Genomic DNA, 25,312 nt, shown 5'->3' with positions numbered 1-25,312 from the left:
CCCACTTGATTGGATGCATGCAGTGGAAAATACAGTAGGAAGATATATGTATATACACACACAGAGAGAATATGAAAAAATGGGTGTTGCCATACACACTACAATGAGAGTGATCAATTAAGGTGAGCTATGTTTTTTTTTTCTCCTGCTGATAATAGCTCACCTTAATTGATCACTCTCATTATAGTGTGTATGGCAACACCCATTTTTCATGTTCTGTGTGTGTGTATCTATCTATCTTCCTACTGTATTTTCCACTGCATGCATTCAATGAAGTGGGTTTTAGCCCACGAAAGCTTATGCTCAAATAAATTTGTTAGTCTCTAAGGTGCCACAAGTACTCCTTGTTCTTTTTGCATTTTTAGAAAGAGTTAAGGGATTGACTCTGTGTACACAAATTTGCAGAGGGACAATAGGGTTGAGGTCTGTTATTTCACACCTCTATATATTATTTATTTAAAAACATTGTTGCTGTTAACAAGCATGTTATCTCTGGAGACACAGATCCATAGTTTGAGAACTGCAAAACGAAGCATCTCTGATAGTATTTTCTAGACTGAGCACTGAGTCCCATTGGGTAGGTAGAAAGATTAACCTAAATCTATACAGAAGCGCCTGAAACCCCATAAGATTGGGTCCCTAATTCATGAACTATTGGAACTCATTTTTAAAACTTTTCTTAAACATTATATGAATATATTCTCATACTATAGAATTAGAATTTATAATCCCTATTCCATGATGAGATATCTTTGAGCTATAATAAAGATAATTTTAATTTTTTCCTCAAAAAGCATTTTAAAAATGGGATTTTTTTTTAATATTAAAAAAAATAATTATCCCCTGTGGTCCTGGGTCTGGTGGAAGGACCCAGTAAATCTCTGTATGGGAATCCCATTTGTTCACCCTTCTCTATCTCTACTTCTGACCACCTTTGCACCTGTCATAGGATGGGGCATGCATCTCCATGGTCTCCAAATACAGGGCAAATTGTCTCCAGCCTCCACATGCCTCCACATCAACCTGCTTGAACTCAGCGCGGTCAGAAATGTGTATGCTCACTTCCTCCCACTGATCAAAAACACACACTCACAAAGGTCATGACTGACCATATGGTTGCATGTATAACATAATTGTCAGGGAGGCGCCAAGTCTCATTCCCTGTGCACAGAAACACTAAAACTATGGAATTGGTGCATCTCCCATGGTATCTTAATATCAGCTGCCTACTTACCGGGAATACACAACACAACGTATGACAGTCTCAGCCGCAAATTCCCACACGCCCATGAATTTGAGATAGATTCAGTGGTACTCCATGACATCTTCTGACAGTGGAGATAATAGACCTATTCTCTACTTACTAGAATGGGAAATGTCCACAGTACTGCTCCAGAGCAGGGAGCAGATGACACTCCATAGGAGATGCCCTCTTCCTTCCATGGGACAAGGATCTTCTTTACATCTTTCCCCCATTCCCTGTAATACTAAAAGTCCTGTTGAAAGTGAAAAGTGAGAAAGCAAACATCATACTGATTGCTCTCACCTGATACCTTTACCTGTCACAGCTGCCACTGTGTCCACCAATGACTCTTCCAATCACAACTTACCTTCTATTGCAGAACAAGGGATGCACTCTCCATTCGAACCGGCGGATTCTGCGTCTCAAGCCTGGATCCTTCATGGTTCCAGCACATAGACACATTTTGCTCTGGGGAGGTATAGGTGGTGGTGTTGCACTGTAGGAAAGGAACTATTTGCCATACTTATCTACAAAAATGGAAGAGATTCCAGATCTGATGCCAGCTGAAAGGCATCATCCCTAATACATCCACCCTAGCGGTGATCCTAAACTACCTGTTGACTCTCAAGAAATCAGGACTCGATCAGTTCACTGAAGGTTCATCTAACAGGAATTGCAATCAGCAGGTAGACGGATACTTAATCTTCTCCCATCCGACTATGAAGAGGTTTCTCGAAGGCATAGCAAACCTCTTCCCACAACCCAGGCTTCCCACACCTCAAAGGGATCTCAACCTAGTATTAAAAGGTCTGAGTAGGCCACCATTTGAAACTATGACCGCTTTTCATTAACTCGCCTTTCTGTGAAGACTGCATTCCTCATCGCAATCATCTCTGCAAGAAGGATTGGGGAAATAATGGCTCTGATGGCACATCCCCCTTTCACTGTGTTGTTCCCTGACAAGGTCACGCTTAGACCGTATCCAAAGTTAACTCCCAAGTTGATGTCTGCATTTCACATAAATCGGCTTCCAGGCTTTTATCCCAAATCTCATCAGGATAATATGGAAGCCATACTCTCAGTATGAGGAGCATCTTGGCCTTCTATTTGGACAGAACAAGAGCCTTCAGAAAATCATAGAATCATAGAAGATTAGAGTTGGAAGAGACCTCAGGAGGTCATCTAGTCCAACCCCTTGATCAAAGCGGTACCAACCCCAACTAAATCATCACAGCCAGGGCTTTGTCAAGCCTTAAAAACCTCTAAGGATGGAGATTCCACCACCTTCCTAGGGAACCCATTCCAGTGCTTCACCACCCTCCTAGTGAAATAGTTTTTCCTAATATCCAACCTAGACCTCCCCCACTGCAACTTGAGACCATTGCTCCTTATTCTGTCATCTGCTACCACAAAGAACAACCTAGCTCCATTCTCTTTTGAACCCCTCTTCAGGTAGTTGAAGGTTGCTATCAAATCCCCCCTCACTCTTTTTTCTCTTCTGCAGACTAAATAAGCCCAGTTCCCTCTGCCTCTCCTCATAAGTCATGTGCTCCCGCTCCCTAATAATTTTCGTTGCCCACCACTGGACTCTCTGCAATTTGTCCACATCCTTTCTGTAGTGCGGGGCTCAAACAGATGTAGTACTCCAGATGTGGCCTCACCAGTGCCAACTAGAGGTGAATAATCACTTCCCTCAATCTGCTGGCAATGCTCCTACTAATGCAGCCCAATATGCTGTTATCCTCCTTGGCAACAAGGGCACACTGTTGACTCATATCCAGCTTCTTGTCCACTGTAAGCCCCAGGTCCCTTTCTGCAGAATGGTCCGCAGCCTGCAGTAGTGCATGGGATTCTTCTGTCCTAAATGCAGGATTCTGCACTTGTTGAACCTCATCAGATTTCTTTTGCCCAATCCTCCAATTTGTCTAGGTCACTCTGGATCCTATCCCGACCCTCTAGTTTATCTACCTCTCCTGCCATCTTAGTGTCATCCGCGAACTTGCTGCGGGTGTAATCCCATCCCATCATTCAGATCGTTAATGAAGATGTTGAACAAAACCGGCCCCAGGACCAACCCCTGGGGAACTCCGCTTGATACCGGCTGCCAACTAGACATCGAGCCATTGATCATTACCTGCTGAGCCCGACGATCTAGCCAGCTTTCTATCCACCTTATAGTCCATTCATCCAATCTATACTTCTTTAACTTGCTGGCAAGAATACTGTGGGAGACTTTAGCAAAACTTTTGATACGGTCAAGGTATATCACTTCCCCCACGTTCCCCATATCTACAGAGCCAGTTATCTCATCATAGAAGGCAATCAGGTTGGTTAGGCATAACTTGCCCTTGGTGAATCCATGTTGACTGTTCCAGATCACCTACCTCTCCTCCAAGTGCTTCAGAACGGATTCCTTGAGGACCTGCTCTATGATTTTTCCAGGGACTGAGGTGAGGCTGACTGGCCCATAGCTCCCCGGATCCTTCTCCTTCCTCTTTTTAAAGATGGGCACTACGTTAGCCTTTTTCCAGTCGCCCGGGACCTCCTCCGATCGCCATGAGTTTTCAAAGATAATGGCCAATGGCTCTGCAATCACATCCGCGAACTCCTTTAGTGTTCTCGGATGCATCGCATCCGGCCCCATGGACTTGTGCTCATCCAGCTTTTCTACATAGTCCCGAACCACTTCTTTCTCCACAGAGGGCTGGTCACCTTCTCCCCATGCTGTGCTGCCCAGTGCAGCAGTCTGGGAGCTGACCTGGTTTGTGAAGACACAGGCAAAAAAAGCATTGAGTACTTCAGCTTTTTCCACATCCTCTGTCACTAAGTTGCCTCCCCCGTTCAGTAAGGGTCCCACACTTTCCCTGACCACCTTCTTGTTGCTAACATACCTGTAGAAACTCTTCTTGTTACACTTCACATCCCTTGCTATCTTCAATTCCAGTTGTGCTTTGGTCTTCCTGATTACACCCCTGCATGCTCGAGCAATATTTTTGTGGTCCTCCCTATCATCTGTCCAAGTTTCCACTTCTTGTAAGCTTCCTTTTTGTGTTTAAACTCAGTGAAGATTTCTCTGTTAAGCCAAGCTGGTCGCCTGCCATATTTGCTATTCTTACTGCACATACGGATGGTTTTGTCCCTGCACCCTCAATAAGGGTGGGCAAACTTTTTGGCCTGAGGGCCACATCGGGTTTCCAAAATTGTATGGAGGGCCGGTTAGGGGAGGCTGTGTCTCCCCAAACAACCAGGCGTGGCCCAGCCCCTGCCTCCTATCCGACTGCCCCCCCGCCCCCGCTTCTCGCCCCGTGACGGCCCCCCCCGGGACTCCTGCCCCATCTAACCACCTCTTCTTCCTGACCCCTGCCCCCATCTAACCCCCCTGTTCCACGCCCTCTGACCGCCCCGACCCCTATCCATACCCCCACCCCCTGACCACACCCCTGAACTCCCTTGCCCTCTATCCAACCCTCCCTGCCCCCTTACTGTGCTGCACAGAGCACCAGTGGCTGGTGGTGCTACAGCTGCGCCGCCCAGAGAACCGGATCAGGCCGAGGCTCTGCAACTGTGCTGCCCGGCTGCCCAGAGTGTTGCGGCGCAGTGCTCTGAGGCTGCAGGGATGGGGGGACAGCGGGGGAGAGGCCAGGGGCTAGCCTCACCGGGCCAGGAGCTCAGGGGCCAGGCAGGAGGGTCCCGTGGGCCGGATGTGGCCCGCAGGCCATAGTTTGAGCCCACTTGTGCTCAATAAGCCTTCTTTAAAATACAGCCAGTTCTCCTGGACTCCTTTCACGCTCATACTAGCCTCCTATCAGTACCTTGAGGCAGTCAGTCTGCTTTTCTGAAATCCAGGGTCCATAGTCTGCTGCTCTCCTTCCTTTTGTGAGGATCCTGAACTCGACCATCTCATGGTCACTGCTGCCCAGGTTGCCACCCACATCTCTGAGTCTTCCTCTCCATTGCAGGAAAGTCAAAAGGTACAGCGATTTCAGCTCAGAGACTCTCTGAATGGGTCTGAGGCTGTATTAAACTCTGTTAATAATTGAGTAACCTAAGACCCTTTTTTAATACGCACACGTTCTATGAGGTTGGTCTCCTTGTCCATCACCTTCTCCAATGTTATCCCTATATCAGAAATCTGCAGAGTGGCTACCTGGTCATCTGTACTTACGTCTCGCAGTATACTATGCCATCTTGGGGGATTTGGCTGCAGATACCAAATTCAGTGCCAGAGTACTATCATCCATATCAGATTTGCCTCTGAAGTCCCAGCCTCCAGTGGTGAGCACTGCTTGCGAGTCACCTACAGTCCCATAGGGACACTACTTGAAGTAATAGTAGTTACTCACCTTGTGCAGTAATGATGGTTCTTCGAGATGTGTGTCCCTATGGGTACTCCACAACCCACCCTTCTCCCGTTTACTTCAGAGTTCTAGTAGTTGACTCTGCAGTAGAGAAGGATCTGAGAAGGGATTGCCCATGCATGCTGACTAGTCTTGTTGCAGGCAGGGAGCAGCGCACGTGTGGGCAGGACAGACTACTACCAAAGTTCTCCGATCAGCAGCGCAGGGATGCAGACACACCTACAGCTGAGCATCCATGGGGGGGACACCTTGAAGAACTATTGTTACTGCACAAGATGAGTAACTTCTTCCTTTGACTCTGATATAGAGTCCTCCAGTTCATCTTTTCCTCAAAGACTTTCTGTAGATCTTCCAAGTGAGTGGCAAGGGGAAAGCATCAGCACTCAGAGTGTAGCCGTTCTTCCAGCAAGGATAGAACATCTTGGCCTGAAATATATTGGCCCCCTATGACATATTCTTTCTTGCAGGGTTTTCCCTGGGATCCGTAGGGTGCATCTCGCTTGCAGAAACATGCATCTTTGCCCCAGTCCAGAGGGCAATTCTCTGATCATCATATGGACCAGCCCCAAGAACAGCCTCTGTTACAGATGCAAAAGGACGTCCATCGTCTCAAACAACGTCTTTTGGAGGAGCTTTTACCGGAGGATCCGCCTCTTCCCCAGGAGTTGCCAGTGGCCCTCACTTTCCCTGGACCTTTCCCAATTAATAATACCTATTACAGTGAACAAAAGCTTTGCGGATGACCCCCGCCTCACTAACTCTGACAGCTAAGAGTTGTGACAAGACCCTCAGGATAGAACCTAGAACTGTGGGACCACTGTGTCCCCTTAACTCTTCACCCTGGGCTGTCTCTCACAATGCTTTGCCAGCAACAAGCAGCAAATTCCTCCAAACACTATTATTGCTCAGCAACCATCATACAGAGACACACAAAGCTAAGATGCATGATTATTCTCAAAGCCACTCATGAACTATACACAGAGAAACACCAGCAAATCCTTCCAACCTTGCACCCCAGAAATGTACCCTAGTACACTGCTCAAGGCCTTCTCTTGAACTATGCAAGCTCATTAATTAGTTCATCCTTCGTCTAAGGACAGTGGACACACACCAGCCTTTGTAATCTGAGCAGATTCCCCAAGCACTTTAGACACACTCACTGGTAAAGATAAAACATTAAAATAAGTTTATTAACTACAGAAAGATAGATTTTAAGTAATAATAAGTGGTAGCCATAAAGGTCAGAGATAGTTACCTAAGAAAATTAAAAGTAAAAATGCATTCTAAATCTTAAACTTTTAGACTAAGAAAGATTTGAATTAAACGGTTTTTCTCACCCCACTGGATGTTGTAGTTAGGTTACAGCTCTTAATACACAGGCTGAATTTCCTTCTCAGGGTGGGACCAATCTCTTTAGTTCAAAGTCTTTTTCTTTCCACTGTTCTTGTTGCCTTCAGAGTAGGTGGGGGACGGGAGAGGTGGTCCCGTGATGTCACTGTCCCTTATTTTATATTCTTAGTTCATGTCCCAGGGAAGGTACTGGCCCAGACATGTCCTGGTGGGCCTTGGTGAGTCACAGAGTTGAGCAATCTCCATTGTGTGGTATTTGCTCAACTGAGTCATAGAGTTGAGCAATCCTCATTGTGTGGTGCTTGGACAACTGTCTCTTCCAGTGTGTCACCTCGTTTGTTGCTATTGGAGAGCTAGCTGTGGGTGTCTCCAGGACACACAACATATTTCAATATTAACCATACAGCGGAATACCATAGTTCCATATACAATGATTATACACATTTTGACAGAACAGTGAGTTTCAGCCTTTCATATGGCATCTTATAAGGTATACTTTGTATGAAATATCACAGCCATATACAAATGATGAATATGGGGGTTACAAGGTGGTACAGTGCATCACAAGCATACAGATAACTGAAATCATAAACCATCCAAGGCCTTTGAGTGGTTTCGCTGCCTCCCCCTGCCAGCAGCTGCACCCTAGTAGTCAATTTTCTCCAGTCCCTTGATTGTTAGATTTCTTAAAGGTGTGATTCTTTTATTCCCACTCATCATGGCTTCTGGCCCCCTTGGGACCTCATCACCATCCTGGCAGCCCTCATAGTTCCACCATTCAAGCCTGTGGCCTCTTATTTGTCTTCACCTAATCCAAAAGATCTCTTTCCTTATAGCCATACAGTGGTCAAGAGAATCTCTTGCTACAAGTATTGAAGGTGGGTCCTCTTTACACAGTGTTCTTCAAGGACAAAGTGGCCTTACAACAGTACTCAGAATTTTTATCTAAACTTTGTCTGCATTTTATTTAAACCAGACAAGATATCTCCCATTTTTGTTCCCAAAGCTGCATTGCATGCTGGCAGAGATAAGGAACATCTGCCTTTAAAAAGTCATGGAAGATGGTGCAATTCTGGACAACTGGAGAAGGGCAAATATAGTGCCAGTCTATAAAAGGAATAAGGACTACCCGGGGAATTACTTGCTAGTCAGCTTTTATGTCAGTAACCCGAAAGATAATAGAGCAGATAATTAGTAATCAATTTGAAGACACCTAGAAGATAATAAGGTGATAAATGAGGCCTTGTATAAGGCCTAAGGTCCAAACAGAATCAGGTTCTGCTAGTATAAAGCAGAATTATCAAGAATCAGGCCAAGTCAGGTCCTGCCCTATTACAAAGCAGATGCCCACTTGCAAGTTCGCTATCCGATACAAGAACTTGGCAAGAACAGGGCTAGCATTGCAAAAACACAAGCACTCCTAGGCACTAAATATTAATGTAAACACATTTCAGAAGGCTAGTACCAGAACACCCTGATACAAGGATATGGTGTAAACCCATTCCCCAAAGATGATTCAAGGACTTGTTGACCCCTCTTAAAGATAAGATCAGGATGACAGGGTGGTGCATAGAGATGTTTTGATCAAAATAACATGTACAAGGTAAAGGGTGGTAACTAACCATGTCAGAGGGGTAATATGTAACTTGTTTGTATCAGTGTATAAAAGAGGGGTCACAAAGGGGTTGTCTTTGTACAGCCTAAGGGGGAATGGCAAGTCCAGCTGTTCACTGAGCTGGTCCATTGCAATGAGCGTACATGTCTTAGTATCCCCGTAGAGTCTATGGGGTGCCATTACCATGCTTTGTTGACAATAAACCTGGCCAAGTGCCTTTGCTACTGAACAGAGTCTGTGGTTATTTTGAGCAGTTTGATTGAGGTCTGCTGTACTATCTACCTGGACAGAGCCAGCGCTGCATGCAGAGAGAACACACACACACACAGCTAACAACTGATGACAATAAGTAACTGTCAACGTGGATTTGTCAAAAACAAATTGTGTCAAACCAAACTAGTAGCTTTCTTTGACAGGATAACAAGCCTTGTGGATGGGGTAACATGGTAAATGTGATATATCTTGACTATTGTAAGGCTGTTGATACTGTCTCGCATGACCTCATAAACAAACTAGGGAAATACAACCTAGATGGAGCTTCTATAAGGTGGATGCATAGCTGGTTGCAAAACCATTCCCAGAGAGTAGTTATCTGTGGTTCACAGTCAAACTGGAAGGGAATATCAAGTGGGGTCCCACAGGGATCAGTTCTGGGTCTAGTTCTGTTCAATAGCTTCAGCAGTGATGTAGATAATGGCGTAGAGAGTACACTTATAAAGTTCGTGGAACGATAGCAAGCTGGGAGGGGATGCAAGTGCTTTAGAGGATAGGATTAAAAGTCAAAATCTGGACAAACTGGAGAAATGGTCTGAAGAAAATGGGATGAAATTCAATGAGGACAAATGCCCAAGTACTTCACTTAGGAAGGAGCAATCAGTTGCACACTTACAAAATGGGGAACGACTGCCTAGGAAGGAGTACTGTGGAAAGCGATCTGGGGATCATAGTGGTTCACAAGCTAAATATGAGTTCTGGGTGCCACATTTCAGGAAAGATGTGGACAAACTTGAGAAGATTCAGAGAAGAGCAACAAAAATGATTAAAGGTCTAGAAAACATGTCCTATGAGGGAAGACTGAAAAAATTGGGTTGGTTTAGTCTGGAGAAGAGAAGGCTGAGTGGGGATATAACAGTTTTCAAGTACATAAGAGGCGGAGGGAGAAAAATTGTTCTCTTTGCTTCTTGTCCTATCCTCAAAGGATGATCAGTTTAGGCTGGACATTAGGTGCAGATATTTCAGGATAATCAGTGTGTGTTTGTGCATCTCTTATGTTGGTGGATCCCCAGCTAAATGTTTCTACCTCAGAAATAATTTCATTAAGATCTGTACTGAGATCTACACAATAGACTCTTAAAGACAGAATTTGGATCTTGATCATGTAATTGAACTTCAGAAAATATGACTAAAATATATTTCTGTATAATGAAAATAAATTGGATTGAAATCAGAGTTATCGAGTGGTGAGACTCTTACAGTGAGCTTTGCCTTTGTCAGGGAAGGAATTATAGGTCTACAGCCCTGATTCAAGGTAGTAGTTCCAATGGATTTTAGGACCCTGTGGTGGTACAAAAAGGATTCTAATTTTAGTTAGTCTGGTGTACATCAGGAATAACGTCACTGATTTAAATGGAGTTACTCTGGATTTACGCTGCTGTAACTCAGATCAGAATTCGGCCCAGTGTCTTCAATCTTATGTCTGCCTCTGTCTGGTTACTAAAAAATCGGGTTTATTTGCCAGGGAATCTTTATATTTCTGTTTGTTTAACATGACATAAGTGCAATTTGGAAACCATTTCTAAAATTTATATTTACTTATAAGCTGCATTCATAATCATAATTGCTTCTATTCCTATTTTTACTGCAAGGATAAATTAATAGGAAATGCATTAACATATTTTGTAATAAGGTGTGCTTAAGTTAAGTAGACTATAAAATTTGTAGGTTTTCAATCTTAAATTTCAATTTGAAATAGCTTTTTGTTAGTCTGTGTACAATAAATGTGGAGTATTTTCCATGATCCTTAAATTAACTTCTATTTAATACTTAGGATGGGTTTTTCAAAAGGGTCTAATGTAGTTACGTTTCCTACTCTCATTGAAAATCAATAAGAGTGGGAGCATGACTCTTTTTGGACCTTTGACAAGTGAATAAAGAATGAGATTTTCTACTCGCTTGTCAAAGCACTGTTATTTTTATGTCTAAGGAGACTTTGGAACACTTTAGAACCCATCAATATCACCTATAGTTATATTGAGGAGTTACTGTTCAGAAACTAACAGGCAGGAAGTCAAGATGCCTCTGGCCTGGGAAGCAGGTCATATATATTTTTATTTATTACCAATACTTTCTCGATTGCCTCTTTAGTATCTTAAGCAGCAGAGAGAGAGAGAGAGACCATATTGAAAAATACATTTGGAACATTGAAAACATTGGTAAAATACATTACACATAAAATGGTGATAAAAGAAAATTGTTAGGGTTGCTAAGTCAAGCACTCAAGCTTTAGGAAATGCCAAAATTAAGGTTGCCTTTGAAACCTTAATTCATCTTTGTTGTGTATATGCATTATGATGAAGTCTTTAATTTTCTGATCACATACTATTTTTTTCCACAGTACCTCTGCGTCATTCAGTGCACAGGCCTATTTGTTCCCCTGCTTAGTGATTGATCCCCTCCATCCATTGAACAGAAGGGCTGCCTCCTCTTCACATGTAAAGGCGGTAGAAAAAAACAGGGGAAACTCCTAAATTTGGGTGACAACAAATGGAAAAAGACAGGAATGGGAGTGAGGGTCACAGGTTTAAAATCAGATTCCTGAATGGGGGACAGAGCAGAAAAGCCCTAACAGTGCCCACTGCTCCCTGAAAGAGTCCAGGGAGATAGTGGATGCTGCCTACAGGTAATCTGCCTGGAAACATGAATGGATGAGTGTGCAAAAATGAGCCCTACAGGTCACAAGGACCCTTTCTTCCCCATTCAACCCCCTCTGCCTTGATTGATATTTGGCTAGCACCAGGAAGAGGTTGATGAGGAGGTCTCATGACTTTGTGGGGCAATGGAGGGAGAGTGTATAAACAGGGGAACTGCATCCAGAGCCTCAACAAGAATTTCTGGAAGAGGAAGAAAAAGGTCTGCACTCTGGTACACTGCAAATATGCATGTGCCAGGGTCTCTCTCTTACCACGGGAAAAATAAGGGTTGGGGCATCCAAAAACTGTCAGTGATACACCTGTGCTCATGGCTCCATGAAGGAGCTGCCATCTTATAACCCTGGTGTGCCATGGACCCAAGGTGAAATACTGGCTGCCCCACCAGGGCGCCTAGCCCTCCACAGAGTGAAAATATCCATGGCCCTGAGCGTCATAGTTGACTCTGGTGTAGAAACAGGTAGGTTGACAGAAGAATGCGTCCATTGACATGGCTACCGTTGCTGAATAAGGTGGTGTTCCTACAGTGATGAGGAAAATCCCTTTTGTCACTCTAGGGTGCATCTACGATATGTAGTTATACCAACATAGCTATGGTGCTGTAGCTATGCCACTAGAGTCCCTGTAGTGTGGACATGGCCGAAACCAAATTTTTCAGAGGTGGTCACTAACTGTGTACAGCTCATTTTCTGCATACGTGTACCCTGTGGTTTGATTTACAGAAGTGCTGAGCTCACAGGACTCATAGTAATAAATGAGGTAGGGCTCCTGTGGAAAAAACCAGTATGTGATCTTGTAATTAAAGTTTGTATTATAATGCATATGCAACCTTAATTCTGGTATTTCCTAAGTTCAGAATCCTTGACTTTACAATATTAACAATGTTCTTTTAACATAGGTTTTGTGCGTGCGTGTGTAATTTCCTAGGTTTTTAAAAAAGCAAACTGAAAAAATAAATTCCGTCATGTGTCATCAAATTGATACCTTCCTGGTTCATCAGCTATGTTGATGACAGACCTCTGTCACCTGAGATAATGGAGTAACTGAAAGCAATAGCAGGTTGTCATCCTCTGTGTAGACCAGCACTAGAGAGAGATGAGACATACTTGCCAGTGAGCAAGGTGGGTAAAAAAATCTATTTAAAAACATCAGATTTTTATATTTATATTAAATATACTTCCTTTAAAAAAGTAAACCTATTTAAATTTTGAAATTATGACCTAAATGTAATAAAATTATATTAAAATTATTTAAATAATATTCAAGTAGTACTTGTTTGCTACCAAAGTTTTAGAGTAGTGGTTCCCAAATTTGTTCTGCCGCTTGTGCAGGGAAAGGCCAGGCCGGGCCTGTTTGTTTACATGCCGCGTCCACAGGTTCGGCCAATCGCGGCTCCCAGTGGCTGCTGCTCCAGGCCAATGGGAGCTGCTGGAAGCAGCGCGGGCCGAGGGACATGCTGGCGGCCGCTTCCCGCAGACCCCATTGGCCTGGAACAGCGAACCATGGCCAGTGGGAGCCACGATCAGCCGAACCTGCGGACACGATAGGTAAACAAACTGGCCTGGCCCGGCCCAGTAGGGGCTTTCCATGCACAAGCGGCAGAACAAGTTTGGGAATCACTATTTTAGAGAGTTAAGCCACTGAACCTGGTGCAAGTCCCTAGCTGAGCACCTGGAGCCTGAGTTAGCTGAAGTGCTAAACCCACTTTTGACAGCAGTAGCCTCTTCTGCAGGGGCAGATAAACTGAAATGAAGAAAATGTTCTATTTGACTAATTCATTCAAAGTTAAGAAATCGGGAGTTGAAAAAACAGGAAAGTTTGTTTTCCCCTATTAAGCTTTAAATAAAAAAGAAACATGAGAGGTTGAGATTTACTAGCTCTAAAATCTTGAAGGACATGGTGACCCAAAACAATCAATTCAGTTCACTAACTACAGATCATGCTTCCTTTGTTTAAACAATCAGTTTTAAATGCAAAACATGTTTTGATAAATTTTACTTTTATTCCCCGTATGTATCCAGCACATTCAAAGTAGTTTTATTTAATTAAAACATTTTAAAATGTTTGTGTGCATTTTTAATGAATTCCAGTTTCTATCCGGATGAAGCTTGATACAAATAACAGTTAAAAAAACGTTAATCATCTAATAAATGTCATTCACAGTTTTCTAACATAATGAAAAAGAATAAAAGTTAAGAATCTGTGTAAATTAACAAATGTGTATAGATATAGTATATCCTCTTGGTTAGCAAAAGTACCAACTTTTGTGTAATGGCTATATTCTGTTGGAAATCAACATATTCTAATGATTGGTTTTCCTTAGAAAAATAACTAAACACAAATGCAAAACAAAATTAAAATCCATTTAGATGAAAACTGGAATTCAACTAAAATTGCACAAAAACATCATTTCAAATATGTTTTTCAGTAGTTAAATAAAAATACCTGTTCAAAGAAAAGGTTGACAGAATCTTTTACCATGGGCAGAACAATGTATTATGATACAGCATGGCCAGAGGGCAGCAGGAGAGTGTTAGAATGGAGCTTTATTCCCTGTAGAGGGAAGAAAGTTTGCTATAGATTAATTAAAGCACCTGAAGCCAATTAGAGAACCTGAAGCCAGTCACCTGATAAAACCCCCCTGCTTCAATCAGACAAGGAAAGGAGTTGAAGCAGAGTGGATTGATGTTGGAGCAGAGAGCAGTTTGGAGGGAAGCAGAGGAGAGTTTGGAGAAGTACTGCTGTGGGCTAAGAAGACCAAGACCCTAGGTAAAGGGACACTTGGTTTGTGCAGAGGGAGGGCAGGAAGCCCCACAAGCTGAAGGGCAGGAGAGAGAAGTAGCCAAGGGGAAGGAACGGCTAGTTCAAGTGGTTTACCGCTATCCCTAGGGCCCCTGATCTGGGACCCGGAGTAGAGGGTGGGCCTCGGTCCCTCCTTCTCCACTCCCCTCCTCTAGGACACTAGTGGGGCAGTTAATACCTCAGTTCAGGGGTGAGAAACCGTGCCCTGAATCTTCCCCAAGAAGAGGAAGCGCGAGACCCATCAAAGTAGTGCCAGCAATTTGCCACAGTATTTATTCTCTAGCCTTGTTCTCTGAAAAAGCTGAACCATTTTGTTTGAAATGTTCAAAAATACCTAGCCTGAGACAGACACCTGACTTGGAAAATTTCGTCCCAAATGGTTAAAGTTTACCAAAGATATTTGCAAATGAAAACAAGTGTTATAATGCGACATGTGGGGCAACCTTCCTAGGTGGTGCTACCCCGCCCCACTTCTAAGAGAGAGGGTTTGATTATTCTCTCTGATATACTTGTTTTCTGCTGGTATGATTCCACTGATTTAAAAGGAGTTATGTAAGAGAAGGCAGAATCTGGCTCAAAGCATTTTAGCATTTATACAGTTTTTAATGTAGAACTGAAGAAAACTATTAAAGTGCTTTGCAAGAAACAGCACTGAAAACTGTGTGTGCGCTTTTTAAAAAACATATATTTGTAGAACATACGTATATTTGACCATATGATCAATTTAAACTCATGCTATTTCTCTTTGATTAATTGTCCATCTCAATTTCCCTTCTTCCCTTTTTTTTTTTAAGCTTATGGAAAAGTATTTCTGGTGCGGAAAATAAGTGGCCATGATAATGGAAAGCTGTATGCCATGAAAGTATTGAAAAAAGCAACAATAATTCAAAAAGCCAAAACAACAGAGCATACAAGGACGGAACGACAAGTACTGGAACATATTAGGCAATCACCATTTTTGGTCACATTGCACTATGCTTTCCAGACAGACACAAAACTTCATCTCATTTTAGGTAAGTGGTTGTCATGATTGAAGTTGTTTATTAATTTTTATTTTTATTTCCCATTATTTAATATTCTGTCTCCCCCCCCCCCTTGTGTTAGTTCACCTATAGGGCCTGATCCAGTATGTGAAGTCTGAGCACACTTATCAGATTGGGTCCCAAAGGTGACTTAGGCAGAGAAATGCCTATCTTCCCCTGGTTTGTGCATTGCAGTGGGGCTTAGGCACCCAGAACATAGTGCAGGGCAACAGTCTGCGTGCGTGCAGGCAGAAACATGGGTGCCCAGGGAACTTTTACCACATTTAGTCACCAAGTGAGTTTAGGTGTCTCTGAGGTTTGGCGGTAGCTAAATAGGGTTTTGTGAATCTCACTGGGGCCTGATTCTGGGATTTAGGGGCCTAAAGAGGTAGTTAAGCACCAAAATCTTTTGTGAATCTAGCACTTGTTTGTTGTGTTTCAGCTTCAATACTCTGCTCATATATGTTTTGTTTTTGTTTGTTTGTTATCCATGACTCCCCTGTGTCATAATTCTGTAATGCCATGACAAACCTGAGAAGACTGACAAATAATGGAAATACATTTTATTGAACTTTTAGGAAATTTTGACTCACTTTTTGATTTAACCATGACTGCATGTCATCTGTTTGCTTTTCTGAAAAATTTCAAGCAAACTGTTTGTGCTTCCTTGAATATTTGGGAAAGAACTCTTATTTATGTGAGTTTGATATAATCATATGAATGAACATACTCACTTGGGAAATGTTCCTCACCTCCTCACTCCCAAACATGCAGAGATAGTACACCATATTTGTGTACTGTCTGTGCATATTTGGGAGTGAGGATGTGAGAAAGCAGGGAGTGTCTTTAAATCACTGACTTTATTGTGAGCTGTGAATAAAAGGAAAACCAGGGGAAGGGAAGATGTTCAAATAGTAGAAAGGCTGCTTGTCAAGAGACACTGCACATGTTCCAGTTTAACTACATGGAATAAGGTGTTTGGAGTGTGGTCAGACATTTTCACAATTTTAAAAAAGAAATTTAGGAATCCTATTATGGAATTTAAAGAACATGATTAAAAGTATAACACACAAGAATTCTCTGAAGTATATTAGAAACAGGAAACTTACAAGAATTGGTGGGTCTATTGGACCACCAGAGGGAGCGAACAGAAAAGGGTGCTGTAAAGGAAGCAATTAAAGAAGATAAAGACATGGCTGAAAAGCTAAATAATTTCTTTGTATCAGTCTTCATGACATAGGATTTTGGGGAGATATCTAGCTTGGACCAACTCTTTTCTGATTTAAAAAAAAAAACATTAAGTACTCTGAGACTGAGATGTCAAAAGAAAAAAACAGTTACGTTTACCAATCAGGCCCAGATGGTGCATACCCAAAAGTTCTGAAAGAATTAAGTGATGAGTTGCTTGCAAAAATATGGAGTCTCTCTTTTAAAATCCGCTATTAAACCAGAGGGATGAAGGGTAGCAAATATTGCCTGTAGTTAAAGAAGACTTATTGGTGACCTGGAATTACAAGACCGTAACCCTTACTTCTGTACTGGGTAAACTGGTTGAAGCAATAATGAAAAATAGAATAATAGAACACCTAACAGATCATGATACAATAGGATTGAACCAGCAAGGTTTTTGAAGAGGATGATGGTGCCTTGCTGATCTATTATAAATATTTATAAGTTTCAATAAGAGTGACTAAAGAAAAACTCAATGAGAGTTTATTTAGGGTGAAATAAGTCATGTAAGTCCTTTGAAAAATTTTACTCTTAGACTTTCAAAAAGGCCTTTGTCAAAGTCCCTCACAAGGGTATGAAAGTAAAATATTGTCATACATCAGAAACTGTCCAAGAGAAACAAAGACTAGAAATAAATGGGCAGACTTAATCACAGAACAGTAAGAGCAGGGTGTCAGAAGATTCAGTTTTACAGTGTTTCCCAACCGGTGTGCCATCAGGTATGAACAGGTGTGCCACGGAATTTTGCAAAAGTCACTTGTGAGGAGAGAAAAAAATTCTCATTTTAATTAGTGTCATAACCAAATTTCATTTTGTACTGTTGGTCTTCGGGTGTTCGTGCGTGACACAGGCGTTACACACACTGTGATCAAATCACCTTGCTGTTCACGTGGTATCACATGGTAGCCATGTTTTCTTATCAACCGTTAAGTTACAGTGGTGAATTTTAAATTGAAGACCCGAAAATGGACAAATATTTGAAGAAAAGAGTTTGGCATCTCCACATCTACTTTCAGTGATGAAGCTGAACATGAACATAATAAAGTCAAAGTTGTGAGCCAACACTATTGTGAGAGCATTTGCAATTTGGATTTTTGTTTACAGGTGAACCATCTTGCTCTCTTCATCAGTATTATGTGTGGGGCAAAAGTCTCAAACCACGCAAGTTTGCCAAGTAAGTTAAAATTACACCTTACAAGCAAACATCTATCCCTTGCAAACAAGGGCAATTTTTTTGGAACATTTGAAGGATCAAAGTGAAAAACAAGTGCAAATGATTAAAGGCTATGTCATAGTTTCTGATAAACCATTGGAAGCAAGCTGCTTGGTTGCTGAGTTTGTAGTGAAGGCGAAAAAGCTGCACGCAGTCGAAGAAACATTAATTTTACTAGCATGCCAAGAAATGGTGAGAGTAATGTTAGATGCAAATGCAGTCAATGAAATTGCAGAAGTTCCCCTTTCAGATAATATAAGTCACCGCATTGGTGAGATCAGCTGACATTGAAACTGTGCTCTGAGGAAAAAAGTCAGATCAAGAGGAAAATTTGTGCTGTAACTTGATGAATCAGCAGATATCAGTAGTCATGCTCAACTCTTAGCTAACATCAGGTACGTTGATGGAAATAGTATAAAAGAATGTTGTTTTATTTTTCAGACAACTGCCAGGTCACATACCTGCAGAGGAACCTTGAGGAGGGAGAATTGCAATGGAAAAATTGTCTTAGTGTTGGCACAGACAGGACTGCCCCCGTGACTGGCAAAGTGAAGGGCTTATAAACAAGGCTAAAGAACAAAACCCAGATGTGCTGGTGACCCACTTTTTCTGGCACCGTGACGCTCTTATGGCCAAAACACTGCCAGAAGAACTTTCCTTAGTGTTAGATAGAGCAGGAAAGATAGTCAACTTAATAAAATCATGGTTCTTAAAATGTGGCCTTTTCTCACTGTTGTGTGAGGAAGTGGGATCAGAACACCAGAGTTTACTTTTGCACACAGAAATACACTGGATTTTCCACGGAAAAGTTTTCTCATGTTTTTATGAGCTGAAAGAAGAGTTAAAAACGTTCTTAGCTTTGGAGGAATCAGCATACACGGACTTAATTGCTGGTGTGGCATGGTGTGCAAACCATGCCTACCTTGCCGATATATTTCACCACCTCAGTGAACTGACCAGGAAAATGCAAGGTGGAAATGAGATTCTTCTCTCCTTCATGGATAAACTGAATGGGTTTAGATCTAAATTAGCCCTCTGATGTGAAAAAAAGTAGCAAGACACCATAGAAATGTTCCCTCTGGAAAAGTGGCAGATCCTAGTGGTAGTATTTTGGTCAATGTCATTTCTGAGCATTTAAAAAGTCTGGAAGAAAAATTCATTTTATATTTTGTCAACCTATATAGATGATTTTGACTGGTTCTGGGATCCTTGGCTTTTGTCTGCAATGGAAAGTGTTAAGAATCTTACAATAATGACTCAAAAGCAACTTGATGAATTAAAGGATGGACCCTCTTTTAAAATTAAATTTGGTGACATGCCTTTGGACTTATTCTGGTTGACAGTGGCAAACGAATATACAGTAATCTCAGACCAGTCTGTCTCCATTTTGTTGCCATTTTCAACAACGTATCTGTGCAAGTTATGTTTATTCAAGCCTGACTTACATCAAAACCAAACAAAGAGAGCATCTGAGATTGGTGGAGTAAGAGCTCTGAGTTGCACTCTCATTATTTCCTGCCAGGAATGACTCTGCATATCAAGGCAAGCTCAAATTTTTCATTAAAAGTATGTTTGTTTGTTTTTTATAATAATTGTAATGCAGGCGGCAATGCACCACAAAAATTGTGCCTTAGACTGGAAAAGGTTGGGAAACACTGCTGTACTAAAATGGGTGGTTTTTAATATAGTAATGATCTGGAAAAGGGGATGATAGTAAGAATAAAATTTTCAGGTTAGTCAAGACAAGAAAAGACAGAGAAAAATCAGAGGTACCTATGTAAGCTCAGAGAATGGGCAACATTATGGTAGATGAAGTTCAATGTTGGTAAGTTCAAAGTTATTCATAATGGCTGAAGTAGTCTGAACTCCTCATGCACCTGATTGAATTCTATATTTTATCAGCTTGGAAAAAAGACTGGTCATCATTGCTGATAACTCACTGAAGATCTCTGCTCAATGTACAGCAGAAGTCTAAGAAGCAAACAAAATGTTAAAATGCATAATGAATGAGGACTTCCAGTGAAATTGAAAGGCGGCAAATTCAAAACTAATCATGAACAATACTTTTTCACACAATCTATACTAGTCTGTGGAATTCATTGCCAGAACTTTGAGGCCTGGAGTTGAGCAACATACAAAAAGTGATTTAGATACTTATATGGATAACAAGACTGGTTTATAGTAAATATTAAAAAAATGGAAGGAATATAGACCCCTCATCCTTCAGGGCTTAAAATGACAACTCTCTAATTACTGGGTTTTTTTAATTACCCTGTGCCTAATTCTGGTGTTGGCTGCTGCTAGTAACAGGCTTAGGTCCAGCCAAGCCCATTTGACTCCTGCAGACAAAGAGAGGAAGATCAATGCCACTTGGAGAAAGATTCCCCTCCCCTTCTCTTACTGTTAGGATGACCAATTACCAGGCGGTGATGGCTGGTTATCAATTCCATCTGTGGAAAAAGATGGCTGTGTTTGTTCAGGATTTCCAGATGACAACAGAAGGCTGGTAAATGCTATTTTGATAGGAGAACAGAATGTTGTGAAGCATGCTCAGGCCTTCATTTGATGCTTTGGACTCTTCTGCCAGAGCATTGGCATCTGCAGTTGCATTAAGGAGCCAGGACTAGCCTTGTTCCTCGTCACTGATTCTAGATACTAGAATTAAAGTGGAAGATCTTCCCTTCGAAGCGGATGGTCTTTTCAGCAACAAGACTGATGAACTGTTTAAAAAATAAAATTGAAAGAAACTAGATCCACTGCTCCATCACTGGGTCTTTATCCCTTGGTCAGAAGAAGGCCTTCTTACCCATTCTTTTCGCTATCAGAGACAGTTTTAGCCTTGTTAGTCTGCTTATTTTTCCTTATATCAGAGATGTCAGCAACAGCATCTGCAAGCTTAGTCTTTTTTTCAGAGCCAGCAACAAAAAAGCGGTCTTTCAGATCCAGACCTAAGACAAAATAGCCTGCTCCCGCCTTTTGAACACAGGTTTCAGAGTAACAGCCGTGTTAGTCTGTATTCGCAAAAAGAAAAGGAGTACTTGTGGCACCTTAGAGACTAACCAATTTATTTGAGCATAAGCTTTCGTGAGCTACAGTTCACTTCATCGGATGCATACTGTGGAAAGTACATAAGATCTTTTTATACACACAAAGCATGAAAAAATGGGTGTTTACCACTACAAAAGGTTTTCTCTCCCCCCACCCCACTATCCTGTTGGTAATAGCTTATCTAAAGTGATCACTCTCCTTACAATGTGTATGATAATCAAGGTGGGCCATTTCCAGCACAAATCCAGGGTTTAACAAGAACGTCTGGGGGGTGGGGGGAAGGGGGTTTAGAAAAAACAAGGGGAAATAGGTTACCTTGCATAATGACTTAGCCGCTCCCAGTCTCTATTCAAGCCTAAGTTAATTGTATCCAATTTGCAAATGAATTCCAATTCAACAGTCTCTCGCTGGAGTCTGGTTTTGAAGTTTTTTTGTTGTAATATCGCAACTTTCATGTCTGTAATCGCGTGACCAGAGAGATTGAAGTGTTCTCCGACTGGTTTATGAATGTTATAATTCTTGACATCTGATTTGTGTCCATTTATTCTTTTACGTAGAGACTGTCCAGTTTGACCAATGTACATGGCAGAGGGGCATTGCTGGCACATGATGGCATATATCATATTGGTGGATGTGCAGGTGAACGAGCCTCTGATAGTGTGGCTGATGTTATTAGGCCCTGTGATGGTGTCTCCTGAATAGATATGTGGGCACAGTTGGCAATGGGCTTTGTTGCAAGGATAGGTTCCTGGGTTAGTGGTTCTGTTGTGTGGTATGTGGTTGCTGGTGAGTATTTGCTTCAGGTTGGGGGGCTGTCTGTAGGCAAGGACTGGCCTGTCTCCCAAGATTTGTGAGAGTGTTGGGTCATCCTTCAGGATAGGTTGTAGATCCTTGATGATGCATTGGAGAGGTTTTAGTTGGGGGCTGAAGGTGATGGCTAGTGGCGTTCTGTTATTTTCTTTGTTGGGCCTGTCCTGTAGTAGGTGACTTCTGGGAACTCTTCTGGCTCTATCAATCTGTTTCTTCACTTCAGCAGGTGGGTATTGTAGTTGTAAGAGTGCTTGATAGAGATCTTGTAGGTGTTTGTCTCTGTCTGAGGGGTTGGAGCAAATGCGGTTGTATCGCAGAGCTTGGCTGTAGACAATGGATCGTGTGGTGTGGTCAGGGTGAAAGCTGGAGGCATGTAGGTAGGAATAGCGGTCAGTAGGTTTCCGGTATAGGGTGGTGTTTATGTGACTATCGTTTATTAGCACTGTAGTGTCCAGGAAGTGGATCTCTTGTGTGGACTGGTCCAGGCTGAGGTTGATGGTGGGATGGAAATTGTTGAAATCATGGTGGAATTCCTCAAGGGCTTCTTTTCCATGGGTCCAGATGATGAAGATGTCGTCAATATAGCGCAAGTAGAGTAGAGGCATTAGGGGACGAGAACTGAGGAAGCGTTGTTCTAAGTCAGCCATAAAAATGTTGGTATACTGTGGGGCCATGCGGGTACCCATAGGAGTGCCGCTGATTTGAAGGTATACATTGTCCCCAAATGTAAAATAGTTATGGGTAAGGACAAAGTCACAAAGTTCAGCCTCCAGGTTAGCCGTGACATTATCGGGGATAGTGTTCTTGACGGCTCGTAGTCCATCTTTGTGTGGAATGTTGGTGTAGAGGGCTTCTACATCCGTAGTGACCAGGATGGTGTTATCAGGAAGATCACCGATGGATTGTAGTTTCCTCAGGAAGTCAGTGTTGTCTCGAAGGTAGCTGGGAGTGCTGGTAGCGTAGGGCCTGAGGAGGGAGTCTACATAGCCAGACAATCCTGCTGTCAGGGTGCCAGTATCTGAGATGATGGGGCGCCCAGGATTTCCAGGTTTATGGATCTTAGGTAGTAGATAGAATATCCCAGGTCGGGGTTCCAGGGGTGTGTCTGTGCGGATTTGATCTTGTGCTTTTTCAGGGAGTTTCTTGAGCAAATGCTGTAGTTTCTTTTGGTAACTCTCAGTGGGATCAGAGGGTAATGGCTTGTAGAAAGTGGTGTTGGAGAGCTTCCGAGCAGCCTCTTGTTCATATTCCGACCTATTCATGATTACAACAGCACCTCCTTGTCAGCCTTTTTGATTATGATGTCAGAGTTGTTACTGAGGCTGTGGATGGCATTGTGTTCTGCACGGCTGAGGTTGTGGGGCAAGTGATGCTGCTTTTCCACAATTTCAGCCCATGCACGTCAGCGGAAGCACTCTATGTAGAAGTCCAGTCTGCTGTCTCGACCTTCAGGAGGAGTCCACCTAGAATCCTTCTTTTTGTAGTGTTGGTAGGGAGGTCTCTGTGGATTAGTATGTTGTTCAGAGGTGTGTTGGAAATATTCCTTGAGTTGGAGACGTCGAAAATAGGATTCTAGGTCACCACAGAACTCTCTGGTCACGCGATTACAGACATGAAAGTTGCGATATTACAACAAAAAAACTTCAAAACCAGACTCCAGCGAGAGACTGTTGAATTGGAATTCATTTGCAAATTGGAGACAATTAACTTAGGCTTGAATAGAGACTGGGAGCGGCTAAGTCATTATGCAAGGTAACCTATTTCCCCTTGTTTTTTCTAAACCCCCTTCCCCCCCGCCCCCCAGACGTTCTTGTTAAACCCTGGATTTGTGCTGGAAATGGCCCACCTTGATTATCATACACATTGTAAGGAGAGTGATCACTTTAGATAAGCTATTGCCAGCAGGAGAGTGGGGTGGGGGGAGAGAAAACCTTTTGTAGTGGTAAACACCCATTTTTTTCATGCTTTGTGTGTATAAAAAGATCTTCTGTACTTTCCACAGTATACATCCGATGAAGTGAGCTGTAGCTCACGAAAGCTTATGCTCAAATAAATTGGTTAGTCTCTAAGATACCACAAGTACTCCTTTTCTTCTTTTGAACACAAAATCTCAGATTTGATATGAGGATCTGTCTTCTTTTATGAACAATTGGAGGCTTATTACATTGGACAAGGGGCCGTAGAAATTGTTTAAAAAAGGGCTATACCATTCATTTTCAAAACTTACCTCTTTTCAGTTCCCTCTATTCTTCCGTTTTTCAGGGGACTTACTCACGAGGCTATTATACTTTCAGAAATACGGAAACTGCTCCTGATGGGGGCTCTTGAGGACGTACCCAAACATCTGTAGGGTTGGGAGTTTTATCCAAGATATTTCTTGGCACAGAAAAAAGATGAGCATTTTTGTACCATTCTAGATTTAAGAAAATTGAGCAGATAAATTCTGTCTTCATATGTGAATCCTAAGCATCCATAATTCCCTTGCTTCTAACTATGGGTTGGTTTGTGACTCTCAATTTAAAGGTCACATATTTTCATGTTTCTGTCCTTCGGAGTGATTGACAATACCCTCATTTCATATGAGTACATGGGATTTTTGTATAAAGTCTTCCCGTTTGGTCTGAGCACAGCACTAAAGTGCCTTTCTGTGGTAGCAGCACATCTGAGAGAGTAGGGTATTGTTGTTGACCTATATTTGGCCAATAGTTTGCTAATGGCAGCTACACACAAAGAGCTGTTACTTCACAGGAGTTTTCAGCCTCCCTTGTTTTGGATCTGGGTCTATTTCAGAACTCAAAAAAATCAAATCTTTACCCAATCCAGAGAATTCTTTTCATAGGCTCTATTTTGAACTCAGTAGGAGCAAAAGCTTTTCTCCCAGATGATAGGTATTTGAAAATAGAGCAGTTTTATTTTGGAAAGTCTAACCCGTCAAACTCAGAAAGTGGTCTTCTTTCCTGGTCTCAAGGGTTTGATGGCAGCTGCCACTGACATAACTCCATTTGCTTGTCTCAGGATGAGGCTGAGGCAGCACTGATATCTCAAATTTTACACACCCAGTCTGGACAGCCCTCAGATGTTTGTCACTCTGCCTCAAGATGTTCTCAATTCACTGATGTGGTGGACAGACAAATCAGATGTCCTCAGAGACATCCTGTGTAATTCCCCTTCACTATTGGTCTTGATAACTTCAGATGCATCACACACTGGATGAGGAGTGCATTTGGGTCATTTTACAGTTCAGGGCCACTGGGCTTCTCAGGAAAAGAGCTTGCTTATAAATGTGTTGGAGTTAAGAGCCATTAGTTTGATCTTTACTTCCTCAAGCAATGGACAATACGTCCACTATGTGTTACATTAATGAGCAAAGGGGTGCTGACTCTTCACAGTTATGTGCTGAAGCAGCCATTATGGGATTTGTGCATTCTTCACAATGTCTGTCCTTTATCAGGGGAGAGCCATGTGCTGGCAGAATGTCTCAGCAGGGACAGTTCTTAGATACATGAAGAGAGTTCGAACCTATTATTTAAATAAAACTGCTTTTTAGGAAATCATTTACGTTGTTTGTTTCTTATTCTAAGAATCATATGGGTCACAGTATGTTTGCTCACATATTTCCTGATAGGTTAAACAGTGTATCATTGAAAGTTACAAGTTAATGACAGTTTGTGTGCATTCTGTTGTAAGTTCTCAT

The 25,312-nt window shown here is 42.2% G+C and overlaps 1 protein-coding gene across 4 annotated transcripts in view; it reads left to right on the top strand.

Moving 5' to 3' along the window:
* Window positions 1-25,312, top strand: part of RPS6KA5 (ribosomal protein S6 kinase A5) — a 201,816-nt gene that overhangs the window by 47,029 nt on the left and 129,475 nt on the right. For all 4 annotated transcript variants that reach the window (XM_037900833.2, XM_043549097.1, XM_037900835.2 and 1 more), the window contains one exon: window positions 15,090-15,308. In XM_037900833.2, coding sequence (XP_037756761.1) covers window positions 15,090-15,308 — 219 coding nt within the window. The remainder of the gene's footprint in view (window positions 1-15,089; window positions 15,309-25,312) is intronic.

The sequence above is a fragment of the Chelonia mydas genome, chromosome 6, assembly GCF_015237465.2.
Source record: "Chelonia mydas isolate rCheMyd1 chromosome 6, rCheMyd1.pri.v2, whole genome shotgun sequence".
Classification (NCBI taxonomy): Eukaryota; Metazoa; Chordata; order Testudines; family Cheloniidae; genus Chelonia; species Chelonia mydas.
This window is presented reverse-complemented; position numbering and strand designations above follow the sequence as displayed.